Source organism: Podarcis cretensis (assembly GCF_951804945.1).
Source record: "Podarcis cretensis genome assembly, chromosome: 3".
Lineage (NCBI taxonomy): Eukaryota > Metazoa > Chordata > Lepidosauria > Squamata > Lacertidae > Podarcis > Podarcis cretensis.
This window is the reverse complement of record NC_137172.1, coordinates 60,286,556-60,305,272: the sequence shown is the minus strand read 5'-3', so window position 1 is coordinate 60,305,272 and position 18,717 is coordinate 60,286,556. Positions and strand designations below refer to the sequence as shown.

At 39.9% G+C, this 18,717-nt stretch overlaps 1 protein-coding gene across 3 annotated transcripts in view; it reads left to right on the top strand.

The window, feature by feature from the left end:
- Positions 1 to 18,717, top strand: part of ADGB (androglobin) — a 63,644-nt gene that overhangs the window by 27,798 nt on the left and 17,129 nt on the right. For all 3 annotated transcript variants that reach the window (XM_079970860.1, XM_079970859.1, XM_079970861.1), the window contains 13 exons: positions 1,749 to 1,851; positions 3,521 to 3,665; positions 4,748 to 4,862; positions 6,623 to 6,790; positions 7,905 to 8,040; positions 9,736 to 9,861; positions 10,663 to 10,756; positions 13,092 to 13,226; positions 13,873 to 14,026; positions 14,322 to 14,509; positions 15,290 to 15,474; positions 16,608 to 16,804; positions 17,164 to 17,275. In XM_079970860.1, the coding sequence (XP_079826986.1) occupies positions 1,749 to 1,851; positions 3,521 to 3,665; positions 4,748 to 4,862; positions 6,623 to 6,790; positions 7,905 to 8,040; positions 9,736 to 9,861; positions 10,663 to 10,756; positions 13,092 to 13,226; positions 13,873 to 14,026; positions 14,322 to 14,509; positions 15,290 to 15,474; positions 16,608 to 16,804; positions 17,164 to 17,275 (1,858 nt within the window). The remainder of the gene's footprint in view (positions 1 to 1,748; positions 1,852 to 3,520; positions 3,666 to 4,747; positions 4,863 to 6,622; positions 6,791 to 7,904; positions 8,041 to 9,735; positions 9,862 to 10,662; positions 10,757 to 13,091; positions 13,227 to 13,872; positions 14,027 to 14,321; positions 14,510 to 15,289; positions 15,475 to 16,607; positions 16,805 to 17,163; positions 17,276 to 18,717) is intronic.

Here is an 18,717-nt window from a genome sequence, read left to right as displayed (position 1 = left end):
TTCAACTCCTTTCCTGACTATTGGCACCCCCACTCTAGAATTTCTGTACAATCAGAGTCTGCTATCACCCAGCCCAATCAGAATGAATTTACATGCTCTAGGCCCTGCCTAATACCTTTTCAAAGTGATCACTTCTCTTTCCTCTCAGAGCATGTCACCAAGCAACTACTATTATAGAGGTTTTCAACGTAATAACAGTATAAAGCCTCAAACTCTGTCACCAAATTTATATTGAGTTGAATCCAGATAAAAGCCTACCCCCAGCCATCTCATGGAAGATGCCAATGTCTGATTTTCTGTGATATCCCTTCCCCCACATGCCACAGCCTACCCCATTTAACTGGGTCCCCTGATTCTCATTATAAACTTTCTGGTAGTTGGAAGCTGCCAGAGGATTGACGGGTAGAAATATCAACTTATCCCAGTCCACTGCTGTGGAATTTTCTGTGGATCCAAAACATTTTAGAATACAGTGAAATAAAGTTATTAGACATTCAGCCAATTCAAGTACCCCTTGTACCCCTTGTACCCTAAGGCCTAGAAGAAATTGAGGAGAATTTCATTTGTTCTACATTTTTAAAGCAAGTCGCACATTCTGGACCAATACATGGGAAAGAATTCAGTGTTGTACTAAGGTGATTGTTCCACCAGGACAAGCATTTCAGCCTGCCAGATGGAATGATCCCCTTTCTCCTCTCACTCATACTGTTCTGGGATTCTCCTGACTCCCTCAGGGCCAATTTTGGGGGGCAAATGGAGAGGAGACTTGTGTTGTGTTTAAGTAAAGGTAAAGGTACCCCTGCCCGTACGGGCCAGTCGTGTCCGACTCTAGCGTTGCGCGCTCATCTTGCTTAAGAGGCCGGGAGCCGGCGCCGTCTGAAGACACTTCCAGGTCACGTGGCCAGCGTGACGAAGCTGCAGCTGGCGAGCCGGCACCAGCGCCGCACATGGAAGCACCGTTTACTTCCCGCTAGAAAGTGGTACCTATTTATCTACTTGCACTTAGGGGTGCTTTCGAACTGCTAGGTGGGCAGGAGCTGGGACCGAACGACGGGAGCTCACCCCGCCACGGGGATTTGAACCACCAACCTTACGATCAGCAAGTCCTAGGCACTGAGGTTTTACCCACAGCGCCACCCACGTCCCTTATGTTTAAGTATTTTGTGCTAATTAAGTAAAATCTAATTGCAGAATTCCTAAACCCATTGCTTCATCATGTTAACTAGCTATTGTGTCTTCTCTTTTAAAATATTTAGACCAGTAGTTTACGAAGGGCACTCATTAAATATTTCCCCTGATGTACTTCCCATGGACTGAGGCAAATGAAACTGGGCACAGTTATTAGTCCTTCTCTACATAGCTACCAGCAAGAGTCACACACTTCTCCCATCGCTTTATGCAGCTACAAATTACCACGTTACCTATGGAGAGATGTATACATGTACAATTTCATCCTCCTATGATAACAGAAGTGGGTCAGGGAAAATCTTTAATGAGCAGCCCTTGTAGGAAGCCATACACAAAATTATTCTTAGGATAAACTTAACTTTTTTCAGTAGATTAAAATAGAAACTAAATGTTATGGGGAAGCAAAACCTAAGGCTTTGCTTGATGACTTTTCATTGTTCACTTTATATCATACACTGATTTGAAAAACAGTGTTTAAAATATAACTCAAATGCTGCCAAATACTTGTTGCTCCAACACTAGATAAATAATAAACATGGATACTCTTTTTTTCCTTACAGATGGTGGACGATCATATTGTCTATTATTTATCTGTAGATAGTTTGAAGCCTACTGATATCCTGGTTAGCTTTTCTGCATTAGTACACTGGGGGGAATCAGGAGGTAAGATCAGTATCAAATAGATAGGTAATGCAAGTATTGATTCTTGTGATTTTCTTCACAAAGAGGTACTCCAAGATAGAACTCTGTTCGAGCTACAGTATTTGTGATCTTCTCCTATGTTGACACACAACTTTCTCTTTTTACCATGAGTGTTTGGTGAAAGTCTTGGATGCAATTAATTGTTCTTAAGCCCAGAGTCTGTAGTAGAACGGCACATGTTATTAACAAACAAATCAAAGATCCATCAACTTCCATCCTCTTCATAATAATTTGAGGCTGCTTTTATGGTTTGCCATAATTTGCAATTGAAAACAGCCTCAAGGCATATGTCAGAATAAAAAAGCCTTACATGTGGCTCAGTTGTTACTGGAGTTCTAGGGTCTGCAGCCCTGCTTGCTCTCTTCACCACCTTCCCTACCATTCCCCCTACATTAATCTCCTAGAGCTTCCCAGTCCACACAACTACTAAGCTTTCTATTTTAGGCTTTAAGGAAGGCACATAGTACATATAGTCCCTTCAGCATTAGTTCAGTGCACACGAGGCTCAAGGAAACCTATGAAGGACAAGTCTACTCTGTCTCCTATCATTGCCTTGAGTTTGGTTTGTTGTCCACCACAAGAGGCATCTCATTACCTGAGATCTGGGGAGGGTAACATAGCATGTTCCTCACTCCTTGCATATTCTAGATTATACCTGTTCAAGAAGGTGTAGAAGAGAAACATGTTAGACTGCAATTCTTTGTTCATGTACCTGAAGTAAGCCTCTTAGTGGTAGGCATATGTAGGATTTGAGTGTGTCATTGTTTCTTAGTAGAACTGCTTACAAATTTTAATTATTTGCTTTCCCTGGCAACTTGACTTAACATGTTATAGGTAGAAAGGAAAAGGCTGATGAGCTTCCTCCTTTCCTTTTGTTTTATTGTCTACTCTCTTGAAAGACTGCCTGCTGATATTTATAAGATATAAATCATGTTCTATGATGTTTACAAGCAACACACTACAAGTTACATCTAAGAACAACTTTCAGAAGACATCTGAAGGCAGCCCTGTATCGGGAAGTTTTTAATGTTTGACTTTTTTATGTTTTATGTGTTGGAAGCCACCCAGAGTGGATGGGGCAACTCAGCCAGATGAGCAGGTGTCAGGGAACTGCCATCAGGGCCGGAGGGAGAGAGCGGGCTCCAGAGGGATTCCAGAGAGCGTCCCGGGATGGGGAGAGGCAGCCCATCTTCTGGGGAAGGGAATCAGCGTAGCACCAGTGGAGAAGGGGGGCAGATGGGGGAATCAGCGAGGCGGTTCCATGACTCCTTGCCGGGGACCAGTGGGGAGAGCAAGGGTCCTCCGCTGCCCACACCCTCCTTGCGCAGAAGGCTTCCGCGCAGGGAGAGTAGGAGGAAACTAGGTGTCAAAGAGCTTCTTTGCTGGAAGAAGTTCAAGAAACGCCCACTGACGGATTCTGCCAGCGATTGAGACAGCCACGGGCGAGTGGCTGTCCGGACAGAAAAGGTTCACTCAGGCAACCCAGCCAGGTGTGGCGCCGGTTTACGCACGAGCAACCCCTAGAACCATTACAGCAGGGTATAAATAAAATCCTCAGCATATGTAAAGATATTGGAAATGGTTACATTTTGGTGATAAAAATAACAAGTTATATACTTTTATTTTATAGCAAGTGCACAAAAAGAAGGCCATGTTTTGCCCAAGGGATTACTCATGGTTGAAAAATTCTCATGGAAAAATTTGGCGCCAGGACAATTAATCCTGAAGATCCATACATATGCCACTAAAGCTGCTGTGATAAGTCTTCCTGCTGGGTATGTGCCATTCTGCTACACCCTTTTGATCCCTTTTGAGTTAGAGGCATAGCAATAGTGCTTTTAAATAGTGCTTTAAATAATTATTTACACATCTTCTCAGATTTTCTAATCCTCACAGCAATCCTGTAAAATAGATCAGTGCCATTGTTTCCATGGAGTTACTGAGGCTGAGAAATAAGCATTTATTTTTATGCTACCTCAATATTTAAATAAATAAACACACCTTTATGTTTTTATCAAAGCTATTGTATACCCCCTTGCTGTATCTTTTATGAAAAATACAGTTTTAAATATTTAAATAAATTAATTCATGGTAGGGCTAAGCCTCAGCAGAGGAACTCTCTGTTTTCTAGTGGGCAACAGGACACTTCCAACTGGGGTCTTGTTCCTCCCTGTGCTTGCAGACAGGAAATGTTGACATTTTCAAAGAAGTTGCTGTGTGCCTCTCCCTTGGAAAGCCACAATCTGATTTCTCGGTTTCACACAGCTTGTGCTGCCTTTCTGGCCTCTTCTTTCTAATCCATTTGTGATTTTTGTCAGTTTTGTATGTGTGTTTTTTCTAAGGCTGAGTGCCTTTGTGGTAGTTTCCCTCCCTGGCTGTCAGTGTTGTTGTTTTTTACCTCAGTATGGTTTGGACTTTTAGTGCTAATGTGTCTCACTAGTCCCTCATCTCTTCTCTTGTTCAGAGCTTAGCTTTTATACCAGGAACTCTCTGATTCCCACCTCAGTTTCAGCCACAAGGGAGAGCTCAACTCCCACCTGAGGCATCTGTTCTTGCACAAAGAAGATAGCTATGGTTACTTACTTTGCAAAATAAGCTACATATTTATTTGCTAGTAGGTGGATGAAATGCCAACAAGCCTTAGCACTTTTTCACATACAACTTTTTTTCTAAGTGTACAAACACATGTGGTCCACCAAATAGTCTTAGAGCCTTCTCTTTCCTTTATACATTAAATGTTTTGAGAGCCAAGCAATAAATAATGAAAGAGACAAGAGGGCTTTACTTACACTGACTGTTTAGAATTTCTGTTATGTTTTAGTTTCTTTGTTCATTAGTGTGCTTATTTTAAATGTAGGCGCCATGTGTTACTCTTCACTGCGAGCTCTCCTGTAGGGCACCATATCCATCTTTGTAGCATGGTCCCATGTGTGTTTGGTGAAGAGGATATTGTCCTGCCAAATCTTGAAAAGGTATTTGTTACCATAACAACTGGAGCTATATTCCCACTGGGAGAAACAAATGTTCATTGTCAAGTTTTAATTCCTATTGAAGTTAAAGTTTTGTTCGAGAAGTACTTAGTCTGTTTCTGAATGGAAAAGATCACAGATCCATAATTATCCTGCAATTTAATTTTAAAATGGGCAGAATCTGGAAGACACTTGCATCATCACAAAATAATGCTAAAACATACAACTGCTTATGCAGTTTTGAAATTTGGTTGCAGGCCCCACTGATGGCCAAAGGTAAGTGCCCAGCATTTTTTCTCCAAATCATACAGGGAGAAAATTCTGCAAAATGTCTACAGACTGAGCTCCACGAGGATCTCACCTAGCTCTTCAAAAAAGTAGTTGTGGTTCAATTTCTGCTGGATTTTCTTTCTAGAGGATTTTTTTTTGTAGGTTTAACAGAGCTAGCAAATACATTTATACAAGTGGCATTACAGGGTAAAGTCCTTCTGTTCATGGTTCCAGACATTCTATTCTTTCTCCAATCATCTCCTGTTTTTCTAAGTTTTCCTCTAGCAAACAGACAGCATTCCATACCCACTGAGCATGCTCAGTCTTCATTCAGTAGTTTCCCCCCTTTTGTTTCTTCACTATGTTTAGGTTTCTGTTTTTTTTTTTTTTTTTTTTTTTTTTTTTGGGGGTCTATGGTGGGTGGGTTTGCCGAAGTCTTTTTTTTTTTTTTATTTTTTTTATAATGATTTTTATTAATTTTCCACACATAAAATAAAGAACAATGTAACACAGTATAACTTCATAATCATCGGTTCATAACCTTTTTTCTCTGACTTCCCCATACCTCCCTATCCCTGCATCCTTGTTTAAAATTCTTTAGCAACCCTTAAGTCCATTGTCTTAGTTCTTTTTCATAAATATTTCTTAAGTTTTTTTTGTTTACTGCTGCAATTCTTTACTTCTTACCCCCTGACATCTTAACATTCCTCAATTTTACAGTTATTTTTAAGATATATCTTGAAATTCTTCCAGTCCTCTTCCACTGTCTCTTTCCCCTGGTCCCGGATTCTGCCCGTCATCTCAGCCAGTCCCATAAAGTCAATCACCTTTGTTTGCCATTCTTCCAGAGTAGGTAGTTCTTGCGTCTTCCAATACTTTGCCAGTAGAATTCTTGCTGCTGTAGTGGCATACATAAAGAATGTCCTATCCTTCCTTAACACCACTTGGCCCACCATACCCAAGAGGAAAGCCTCTGGTTTCTTTATGTTTAGGTTTCTGTGGTTCCTGATCTGATCTACTGTATTGGCCCCAAAATAAGCCACACTTTTTCCCCAACTTCTGATCGTGAAAAGTTAAAGTGCGGCTTATATTTGCAACCTTACGGCACTGGCAAAGCAGCACGGCTCTCTCCCCCCCCCCCCCAGCAGCCTGGGAGCACGGGGCAATGGCACCCGTCCCATCAGTGGCTCCCAAGCCTCTCCCAAGCAGCCAGATTTTAAAGGTGTGGCTTATTTGCAAGTGCGGCTTCTATTCTGGCCAATACAGTATATTGAATTCATAGATTTTTCAAATGATTCTTTATGTGGAACCCTCCTTCCTCTCCCTGGGGACATTAAAAAAACCCTCATAGAAATTACATACAAATGTAATAGTCACTAACATAGGTTTAGTGTTTCAGTAATTCCTAATGAATTGACCATGTGCATGTTGTTGAAATAGTGATATATTTTTAATAGTTCTGACTAATGGTAGTTTATGTATTTTCTCCTCAGGAAAGCTATAGGTTCATAGAACAAGCCACCACTATCATGAAAGCCATTGGAAATGTGATACTGAATTTTGGAAATGCAGAAAACCTTCCCGCAGCCATAAAGACACTGGAAGCAACACATTGTCCTCCTGGCCTCTGTGCTCCAGGAACAACTAGAGAACACTTTAAGGTAAAAAAAACAAGAAGAATCTTATCCTTCTGTTAACATTCAGAATATATTGTGCTTTCCAAATGATTGTTTTCTAGTGCAGCCCATTAGCTGAAACTCCTGATAATGAAAATTTAGGTTGTCTCTCATGAATTCCTGTAAACATGCTCTTGTGAATTTCACATCAGATACTTTGAAAAGTCTAGATCTTCCTCAATGTTGACAAGAAACCTAACCCCATATTCTGGATGGTATGAACTAATAATCACACTGATGCCTGTTCTCTGGCTGCTTAGTGACATAAGAGCATAGAATCAGCAGCTGTGCTGTTGGACTGAGGTGATCCTTGGTCACTATGTAAATGAAATTATGGCCTTGTGCCAGTGTGGCACACAAGGGCCATTTTTCAAATCATGCAGACACAGTGAAGAATGGATGAGATCAACAGCCTTGTCTTCAGAACAGATCTCCACTCCCTAATTTTCAGTACATTGTATAAATAATGAGAAAGTGAAGTATGAGTTTTAGAGACAATTACAATATGCTCCACTGAGCAGCTGTGTTCCTCTTATCTCAAAGGACTGTCCCTTTAGCTATGGCTGTGCAAGCCTTAGGATCATGCTGCCCATGTTGCAGTAGCTAACATGTTGTTGAACTGCCCTTTTCTCAGACAAAATACTGTGACTTTGGATGTAGCTTTCAGCTAACTGCTGTTGTTGTTGTTGTTGCTGCTGCTGCTGCTGCTGCTGCTGCTGCTGGGTTGTCAGTTGTTCAAACACCACAATGCCCCCAAATCTGAATTGTCCCCAACCTTTGACTGATGTTGAAAAGATACATTTGTTTGTTCTGGTTGCTTATGCAATTAAATATTTTGGAAACAATAATGTCACTAGGCAGATATCTGATCATATCTTAAGATAGTGATCACATTATGTGGCTGGTTTGAAATATCAGAAGGAAAACTCATTTAGTTGGAGTGAGCCATTTTACAGATTCTACAAATCCACTCTATCTAGTAGTCAAATATACAGGTTGGGTATGTGTTCGGTAATATTTCCCTCTGAAAATCATTAGTAGAAAATATTTGAACATTTATTTATAATAATTTACTGACCATTTCTCTTTTACATTTTAGGCTTTCAATAATGCTTTTTGGCATTTGATAAAACAGACATTGGGGAATGTTCCTCTCAACTATAAATTTGCTTACAGATGTTTCACTTTGGATTTTAAAGACAGTGATGTGTCTGTTGAAGACACAGACTCCTCAGGTATATGGAAAACATGAATAATGTAACAGCAATATTTATTTTTAAATAATCTATTAAGAAGATATCATTACAGAAAAATTCTGCTGAATGTTGAGATGTCCTGCCATTTTTAACACAACATACCAGACACAAAATTCCTAGGTGTTATTCTCTCATATAACTGATGGAGCCTACAGATTTTTTGAACTTCATACAGCAGAGCTAACATGATGCTGCTAACTTTAATTCTGTATCAGCACACCTTTATGCCATTGATCTTGTTTGGTTTTTGTGTGATACTCTTGAGGTTTACCCATCTTTGATCCCAACATTTGGGGCATCAATGTGGAGACACAAGCAAAGGAATACAAAGGAAGACTAGTAAAAGGAAAATCCTTTTCCCATTTCAACAGCACTGCAATCATTCAAATGCTCTGCAACACCTACAAAAAAAAAATCAGTCTTATATATGTTCTTAAACTTTAATTGGATTTCAGTTTTAATTAGCATTTGACACTAGGAGAACAGCACATCACTTACCTAAGCTTGCAAGACATAAGTCTAGCACTCAATACAAAAATCTATTTGCATTTTATGTTCCCAGACTTAAAGTGTAAATGCATTGCATCTAGTGTGGAGGATGAAACGGTCCGTGCTGTCTGTTTGAGGTCATCCTGGACCAAAACTAAATACTTTGTTTAGCTAGTGCTTTATCTCCAATAGTTGCCAGGCCAAACTCTGTGAAGTTACAAGCCACTACTGTGGTTGCTGCCTTGCATCTAACAATTAGCAGTCAATTGCCTCTGAAAACTGAGGTTCCATTTTTGGCAATCAGGATTAACCAAGACCAACAGTAGATATTGCACCTGAGAGGCCAGCAGATGCCATCACCATTTCTGCTGCTCCCCTCCTCCTCCTCTTCCTCCCCTCCACCAACTACTCCCTCGCACTCACGCTCTTCCAACAAAGGACTCCTTTCTTAAAGCAAGACATCTCAGAGATGCTCTGGGCTGCCGTTTTTCTCCATTGGCAGCAAATGACTGTTTAAATCTTTCTTTTTTTTAAAGGCAACTTAAGCAGTAATTTTCAGCTGTAGTACAGACACTATCTAGGGGATTTCACTGACATTACCTTACTCTGTATCCCATCCCCAGAGCAAGTCATGGAGTATATGCCATCACTCTTGGCAGCAAATAGGGGGCAGGAGGGAGCAGGGGCAGAATGAGGTGGCAGCAGGCAGCAGAAGGGAAAGGCAGTTGTGGGCTCGGGGGGGGGGCACATAATCTGCCAACCATCCTGATTTGCTGCCTGGCCTATCTGGGTTTTTACTGATAGATGCAGCACTAAGCTTGCTGACGTAAGGTCTAATAAACATTCATTAGATGAGAAAAATGTTTCAGATCTATCAAACTGATCTAAATTCATGTAAATGTCCTGCAGTATCCAGTTACCTGAAAACATTTTGCAGGGAAACAGTACAGAACCATATATTTTCATCAGAAATGTTGCATTAGACTGCTTTCTTTGGGTTCCTAGATTGTAATGAACAAGTGGGAACTGCAACCAAATGTTGCAATGATCCCTCTTATGTGTGACTACATAAGAATCCACACTTGTAGATGTGTATTAGTAAACACTCCATTGTTGGTTTTTGTAGACATGACATAAGTATTGTAATCTCCCAGGCAGGTAACTTTTGTATTAATTTCTTTTTAGAGCTGACAGATGTTTCTGCTTGGCAAAGCAAAGATCCCACACCTGAAGAGGAGAAAGTTGCACTTAAACTGCAGGCTGCCTGGAAAGGGTCTTATGTGCGGCTACTAATGAATGGCAGAAAACCAGGTCAGGATTCTTCTGAGAGAAGTGACAGTTGCGCCCTGACACAGCCCCTAGGGGACGGAGCAGGGCAGCACCTTCCTCCTTTGAAGACAGCCATTTGCTTTGGCTTCAACCAGCCATGGAGGATGATGGGATATCCCACCAAAACTCTAAATTTAAGTTGGCTAATGGAGGCCTACATGCAGAAATGGACTGAAGGAACCAAGGCTTCACTCCGGTCCACCACTGAAGTATATAAGTGGGCTGCACTGGGTGCCAGCTCATGTGGTAGATAAGGGTTGACTCTTTAGTCTACTCCCAGAGGGGTGAGGTGGTTCATTACCCTGCCTTTTTTATCAGGTGTGATATATGAGGGTACTCCTGTAAAGGGATCTGGATGGAAGATTCTGTCCAGAAGCCCAGATGAGGAGTGGAAAGGACATAGAACTTCCAAATGGCTGCCAAACAGCCATTTTTCTGACTTTCGGATTGGGGGGCCAGGGCCCAATCTCGACACCTAGAATCTTGAATTATTCTCAGAATGCCATAGGAATCACCACAGTGCTTGTATAATGCAGTTGGTCATTATATCATAAAAGCTATTTATTTGTGCAAAACATTGCATTGTTGGCTACAAATGTCCTCAGATGATGTCTTGCAGAAGTGTTGGTTAGATAGTCTTTTCAGTTAGACATGCTTTCATTCTGCTTACTCTCAGAGCTTTATATTTTACCTTATTTCTTCATGCCAGTGTTTAGGAATGATAACTATGTTGAATATTTACTAATAGCCAAATTTGTTTTTATTTGTCTTTTTATTTTTCAGGTACTAAGGAGAATACTAAAGTCAAAGACACACTTCAAAAGTTGTGGGCTCTAATAGAGCCAAATTTTGAACAATATTCTTTGACACTTTTGAGGTAATACAAAGTATGGTTTCTGCAGGGTCACCTATATAAATCCCATGTTTTGCCTCACAACACCTCCCCTGCCCCCCTTATTTTCTCTCATAAAAGCTGACCGACCCTGTGGAAGTGCTATAGGGAAAGTACTGAAGCCCAGTTTTGGGCATCCCTATATTTAGTTTTTCAGATGTAAAAGTGAAATTTAAAGAACACCCTGCTTAACCATTGAATCAATTTTTATTCTGCTTTATATTCAGGATAAAAAAATCAAGAGACAGACTATGAATTTTACATCAATTTGTTACTGAAGAATTAAATGTAATGTCAGGGGTCCTTTACCTTTACCTTTACCTTTATGTGCAAATTGGCAAATGGGGCAACATCTCTTCTGTTTATTGATCCACATTCACATCTGTATTAAGGACACCAGATTGCTGTCCCAGATAAATGACTGAGCCCTGCATGAATAGATTTACAAATCATGGGCTATAGTCTGACTGAGTAGAGACGGTTGTCTTCAAACTGTGTTAGTTGATAAGGTGGAAGCCAAGTTTCTTAATTTTTTTTCATCATTAGAAAAGGATTATATATTTATAATTTTATTTATTACATTTCTATTCTACCCATCATCCCAAGGATCACAGACTAGATTACAATAGAAAAGCACAAAAATACATAACATAGTAACAAGCAAAAACACCCCCCCCCCCCAGTTTATAATGGTATAGATTTGCCAGGCACCTCCCTGGGGGGAGCATTCCACAAGTGCGGAGTTTACCACAGAAAAGGCCCATTCCTGTGTTGCCACCCTCCATACCTCTCATGGAGGCGGCACACAAAGAAGGGCCTCAGATGATGATTGCAAGGACTGGGTTGGTTCATATGAGGAAAGGAAACGTACTGTGGTCCTGAGCCATTTAAGGCTTTATAGATTTTGCACCGCTCAGTAAGAACAGACTTGTGACTTGAATCCACAAGAGGTTTCTTCTTGCTCACAGATTGAGACACTGCCTCTCCAATGTACACATCTGTTCTGTGTTGACAGCTCAGCTTCAGCCAGCAATAAGGTCTGAAACAGGGTACTGCAGAGGCAGACAAAAGGTAACCCTGGACCCGCTGGATCCAAAGTTCCTTTGTTTTCCTGATAGACCCCAGAATTGGATCCCTAAACTATGCCAGCCTGGAGAAAGTAGTTTTTAAAAGAATGTATAGAATATATTTCTTGTGTCCAGTGATAAAGCTGCATGATCATATCTTAATTTCCCTTTGAACTTCTGCTACTCCTCAGGGCCACATTAGATGTGATGTGAAAGATTCAGAAATACAACCCCCAACATCTTATTCTTCTCCAAAATCAGCCACAGAGAGGGGGTAGGGCTAGATTTGGGTCACACTGCTAATCTAAGTCCTCCCTCTGGGAACTGCTATTCGTTTCAGGCAGTAAAATATATAGAAACAGTATGAGTTTCACTCTCCACAGCACACTTTCCTTTCACAGCTAATAGCAGCTTGTGTATGTGTGAATTAGATTGGCCGTGATCCAAAGTGGGGGGCGCCACAGCTGGTTTTATCAGGAAAAAAGATGTTGAAAGATGCATTTGAGCATCTCCCATGCTATTTCTAGTTTGGCCAGCTCTTAAAATATAAAAAGGTAAATGGCCCCTGACAGTTAAGTCCAGTTGCAAACGACTCTAGGGTTGCGGCGCTCATCTTGCTTTACTGGCCGAGGGAGCTGACATTTGTCCGCAGACAGTTTTTCTGGTTCATGTGGCCAGCATGAAATATAGGTCTGGCTAATTAAGCATAAAGCAGAAGGAACAAGGGAAGTCTGGCTTTAAGAGCAAAAAAGGTGTGTAGTGAGGCTTTAAACCTGAGTTTATTGCGGTTTTTGCTCCAGCTGCTTTCACCTCCCAATTAGATTCAAGCTGACAGAGAAGTGAAATCCTAGTTAAACAGAGGTAATCCTCAGATTGGGGTATAGTTCAGCACCCTTCATCCCCATATCCCTTTTGCCCTTTAAATCCGACTCCTACTGTTTATTCTGGTTTGGGGAAGCCATTGGCCTTGCTTGCTGGGGCTGATGGGAGTTGTAGTTTAGCAGAATCTGGAAGGCTTGATCCCTCGTTTGTGAGATTGAGTAGACCCACACTTAAAGTGTTTGATATGCCTCTGCCACAAGTAATTTGTTGCTTGTTGAGGAAGGCATTTTTTCATAATACAGTTGCCACTGCTTAATCTTTGGGATGCTATTATATCTTGTGTATATAAAGAGTGGAGGCAGCTTGAAGCTCAGTACTGTTGGTTATGATCTCAACTGATTATTTTATATTCTTCTTGTTGTGTTTCATAGAGATATGTTCAAAAGTAAATGTAAGTCACTTGAAAAATACCGTTGTGCTGAAGATGAGTGGACTAAGACAGCTTTTGCTGATTATACTGTAACATATGCGGACCAGCCAGCAAATTTTTGGTTTGTGGTCTTCAGGTGAGGTTTGTTATTGATGAGTCACATACAGACCATCTATATCATATTATAGTTTAACTGCTAATGCTGTTTGTGTGACTGAAAGCCAAGTGACCACATGTTGAAACAGTCTTGTACTTGTTCATGAAGGTCATGCTTGAGGAATTCAGTCTTCATTAATTTCGATATAAAATTATCTGATCACCATCTCTAGAACTGACATGTGGATCAGAACTTTGATATTCACTAGATTGCAACCCTTCTTTGAATGTTGTGCAGTAGTTCTAGGCAGTTTAAGCATGTCAAAATCTGCTTGTAAATAGGCATTTTAAACGTATTTTTTAAAAATTAGATTCATGGTGGAAGTGACATGGAAATACAGTGGTATCTGTTTACGAGTGATTCGGTTTACGAACTCCGCAAGCAGTGTCCTAGTTTGCAAATTTTACCTCGTCTAAGAACGGAATCCAAATGGTGGAAGGGCACCAGCAGCAGGAGGCCTCATTAGGGAAAGTGTGCCTCGGTTTAAGAACAGCTTTGGTTTAAGAACGGATTAAGTTCATAAACTGAGGTACCGCTGTATGGGTAAAACCTGCAAAAATGGCATGAATTGGAGATAGACAGATCCCCTTATCCTTACTTTACCCTTTTCTCCCTTTTATTATAGAGAGGTGTTTTATGTTCCAGAAGATATGATCATAGCAGCAAAGTTTTATTCTTCCATACCTACATGCGCATTGCATGTCGTAGACAATGATACATTGGAAGAAATGCCTCGGATCTTTCTCAGGGTTGCACCACATCTTTATACAAAGAATAAGGTGATAAATATAAACATCTTCATAGTAATTACAGTACTACTACCTTACTAACAAAATCATACAAAGGACCTTTTACTGCACACTGATATAAATAACAATTATTTTCCCCAGGTACTGTGAATGCAATAACACAACCTGTAATTCTTCATAATGTACAAGTCTTGACTATTGTAGGGCCATTTTGGGGTTTACAGTATTGCATCAGCAGCAGCTATAATATTTGCTCTTTATTTACCAGTACTTATTGTATCATATTACTTGTGTTAATAGCTAACAAAATTAACTTTAATTTCAGAGAGGATATACTTTTATGGCTGAAGTTCAAACTGGTGAGTCACCAGTGTTGGCTGGGAAATGGAGGCTTCGACTCATAGGTTCCTACAGTCCCCTTCCAGTTCTTTCTCGTGAGACTATAAACAATGTATATTCCATTAAAGAAGTTAAGGACTATTATGTACCAAATGCTAAGAATATTATATTCAGGTAAAATTGAGGAAACGGCAAAGGTATTTGCATATGTACCCTATTTGAGTGTTCATACGTTACTTTGAGCATATTACTTACTGAAGCATTAATGAGTAGTAATCATAGAATCATAGGATTTTAGACTTGGAAGGGACCGTGAGTGTCATTCTAGTCCAACCCCTGCAACACATGATTATTTTTGTCAAATGTGGGGCTTAAACCCACAAGATTAAGTCTTATGCTCTGGCTAACTGAGCTGTCCCAGTAATGCTTTTGTATCTTTCCCCAAATGCACCACGTTGGGCATTTTTAAAATGCTGGGTCAAATCCTGGTCTTTCTGAAAGTCAGACATGAATGTTGTTTTTCTATCTCACATTCATCTCAAGACATTTGCATGATCTAGGAAATAAGGTTTATATTCTAAAAACATGAAGGAGTAAACCACACTGAACTCAGTAGTGACTCACTTCTGTGCAAACATGTATGTGATTGTTCCTAAGGTACCCAGGGCTTTGCACAGGCCTCTTTTTTATCATTTGTCTAATGTTTGTTCAGAAAGTTTATTGTAGTCAATCTTGGCATTTTAACTGCAGTTTCATTTCGATAACTGGTTTCCATAGCAACAAATGGCCTGTTCTAAACATATGTGTTAACTTCCATCTCAGAGCTTACTGAGCTGGGGCTAGGCTGCCTTCTTGAATAACATTATTTTAAGGATTGAGATCTTAGACTTGCTGAAAATAATAAAATCTGCCTCAATTAACTATATATCTTTACCCCCCCCCCTTCTTCTTCAGGTATGCAGTAAAAGTAACAACACCACTTATGGCTACTGTACAAGTACAGACCTCCAAGCCAGATGTAATCATTAAAGTGCAAGTTCTGGACTCTGAGGAAGAAATGGTGCACTCTGTTGGGAAGGGTCATGCTGTTGTTCCTGCATTTTATTTCATATCTAATGAGCGGCCTCTAAGTAGCATGTGTAAGTATGGTAAACTCAATTGCTATGATTATTGTGGACAAAGAGACTGCCAATACATTTGCATGTGCACCTGCCTTAATAACTGAGGTAATAATTTGTGGCATATGCTAAGACCTCATTTAAGGATTACTGACTTTGCTTTGTCATGCTTGCTGCTGAGTGATCAGGCTTGCATATTTAGAATCTGTTTCCGACATATGGACCATCAGACCATGCAGAATGGGTATACCATTCCGTGTCAAGTGAATCAAATTCTGTTTCCCCTCAAATTACCCTACAGTGCTAAGTTAGGTGTTCCAAGAGAGTAATTTCTCATATGTTGCTACACCACATCTATTTGGGCATTGTCTGTAGAGATTTCCACTAGGGTGCTATTAGGAGTCTCACAGCAGCTAATAGCAGGAATAGCAAAGTCTGATGTGATACTTCCTCATTCTGACGGTTAAGCTTTACTTAGAACTAACAAGCTTCCAATCAAGCAATTATTTTGCCAAGACTAATCTACATTTATAAGCTCCTTATAAACAGTTCTGAGCTGTTTTTCTGGATTAATTATTATTCAAACTTGTATTATTCAAAAGAATAAAGAGCAAAGAGACCGAATTCCATTTTAAAATATGAATTATTCAACTTAAAGGAGTGTGTGTGTATGTGTGTGTGTGTGACACCACCAATCTCCATATGGGCCTGCCTGTTCACTGAAATATTATTTGGGAAGTTCTGCCATTATAAATTTAGTGGGTGAAAAACAGTTTGGGCCTTTTTGGTGGTGGTACGTAATTATTACATGCTATCTTTGAAGAGACTTGGCTCTCTCAATTAGGTGTCAGGTGAAGACTTCTTATTTTTTCATTGCATTTTAAATGGGTATTTTATCTAATTTTTATATTGTTTGATATCAGCATTTTGGAAGTTGTGGTTATCTGTATTTTAGTATTATATTATTTATTTTACTATGTTTTAAAATTCCCTGGGAAGGTTTATGAAGGTTGGGATGTAAATCCTTAGAAAGAGTCAGTAGATAAGTAGGTAAAGCAGGAGGAGAGAATTACAGAAGTAGATATAAAATTGAAATTAGTAAGACAAATGACTAAATGCTAAAATACTCTTTAACATGTTATTGCCTCTTCCAGCAACATCAAGTAAAGGTGGAGTTGCCCAAAGCACTCCCAAAAAGGAACCTGAAGTAGTTGCAGTCTCTAAGAAAAAAGGTACTGTGGCAGCTCAGAAGAATGTCAAGTCTGCAGCCAAGATGTCACAGGAAGGCCCAACTTCAACAGAAGAAGAAACTATTGTTACCCCTGTTCTTGATGAAAATTTATTTCAGCAGGTGAGAGATCTTAAATATATTTGTGGAGGAATTTTGAGAATAATTCCCACTACGTTGCTTCATAGTGTAATAAATATCGTATCCTAAAGTTCTTGTGGAAGGTTGAACAAAGCAGTTCCCCAAGAGTGAACTCTTAGGTGTCGTGTTTCCTAAAGGGAGTGTTATCTCAAACAAGAGGATGAAAACAATTCAACACATTCAGATTCTTCAAGCACCTTATTTGACCCTTCTTTCCTTCCCTACAGAAATCCAAGATAGTAGTCAAGGGATGGTGGCTAAAAGCAAGGTTTTTTAAAATATTAAAATAAGAAGCTGTGATTATTTCTGAAAAAAGTAATTTACTGCATTTCGCTTTACAGCCTCACAAGTATATTATACAAGCCTCTGTGTTGCATAATAGTTGGCCACTTACTGAGAACCAATTGGTATTTGTTCAGGCACTGAGAGAACTGGAAAAAAATGAAATCAAAGGTGAGTGAGTGACTTTGCTACATGCTTTTTTTTTTTTATTGAAATGCGTCATAACTGAAACACCAATTTCTTTGATTTCAGTTAGCTAATTATGTAACTTACATTTAACAGAATTGTGATGAGAACTTACAAATAGCAAATTATTTCTGATAAATGACTTTAATACCACCCTGAGAAAGTTTTTACTGAATGGCAGCACAAAACTTTTTTAAATAGAGAGAGAGAGGTCAAACCAGAAAAAATCAATTATATTCAAGTCCATTAAAACTATGGTGCTTAAGTCTCAGGGCAATCCTATACATTTTTATTCTGAAATATGTGCCATGAATTTCAATGGGACATTCTTCCTAGTAGGTGGTTTTAGGAATTCAATAAGTCTGGAGTGCAAATTTCTCTGGGAGTAGCTTTTTTCTTCTTTAGTATGCTAGTGTACCTTATTACCTCTCTTACACCAAGACATTAGAAACAGTGTGCTGAAATGAACAAATATGAACATACAATTGAAGATGAACTGTTGCTCTGATACTACGAGCATGATGTCACAATTTATTTATTAGGTCTTATTTTTCCAACTTCTACTTTGGAGTGCCATTTGTTTTGAATTATGCCCTCAATGATAACTTTTTTACCATCCTTTATAATGATTGAAATAGTTATGCATGTCAAAGGATATGAAACTGGGGTTTTTTAGATGGTGATTGTTCTATCCAGGGCTGAGTGCGGCCAGCCCTATTTCCCTTGTGGCTGAAGCTATTGGAAGAAGCTGTTGCCTGTGCTTTTTATTTATTTATTTTTTAATTTTCTGTGTACAATGGGCTGCGTGTTCCACCTGGGTCTGTGTGGGATCAGCTGGCCAGCCCACCTTCTTTGTGACTGACTGTTCTTAAGACCACTCACTGTTATCCAACTAACTGTTCTTAAGTTATAAGTTGTTGTTGTTGTTGTTTAGTTGTTTAGACTCTTCGTGACCCCATGGACCAGAGCACACCAGGCACTTCTGTCTTCCACTGCCTCCCTCAGTTTGGTCAAACTCATGCGGGTACCTTCAAGAACACTGTCCAACCATCTCGTCTTCTGTCGTCCCCTTCTCCTTGTGCCCTCCATCTTTCCCAACATCAGGGTCTTTTCCACAGAGTCTTCTCTTCTCATGAGGTGGCCAAAGTATTTGAGCCTCAGCTTCACGATCTGTCCTTCCAGTGAGCACTCAGGGCTGATTAAGAATGGATAGGTTTGATCTTCTTGCAATCCATGGGACTCTCAAGAGTCTCCTCCAGCACCATAATTCAAAAGCATCAATTCTTTGGCGGACAGCCTTCTTTATGGCCCAGCTCTCACTTCCATACATCACTACTGGGAAAACCATAGCTTTTACTATACAGACCTTTGTTGGCAAGGTGATGTCTCTGCTTTTTAAGATGCTGTCTAGGTTTGTCATTGCTTTT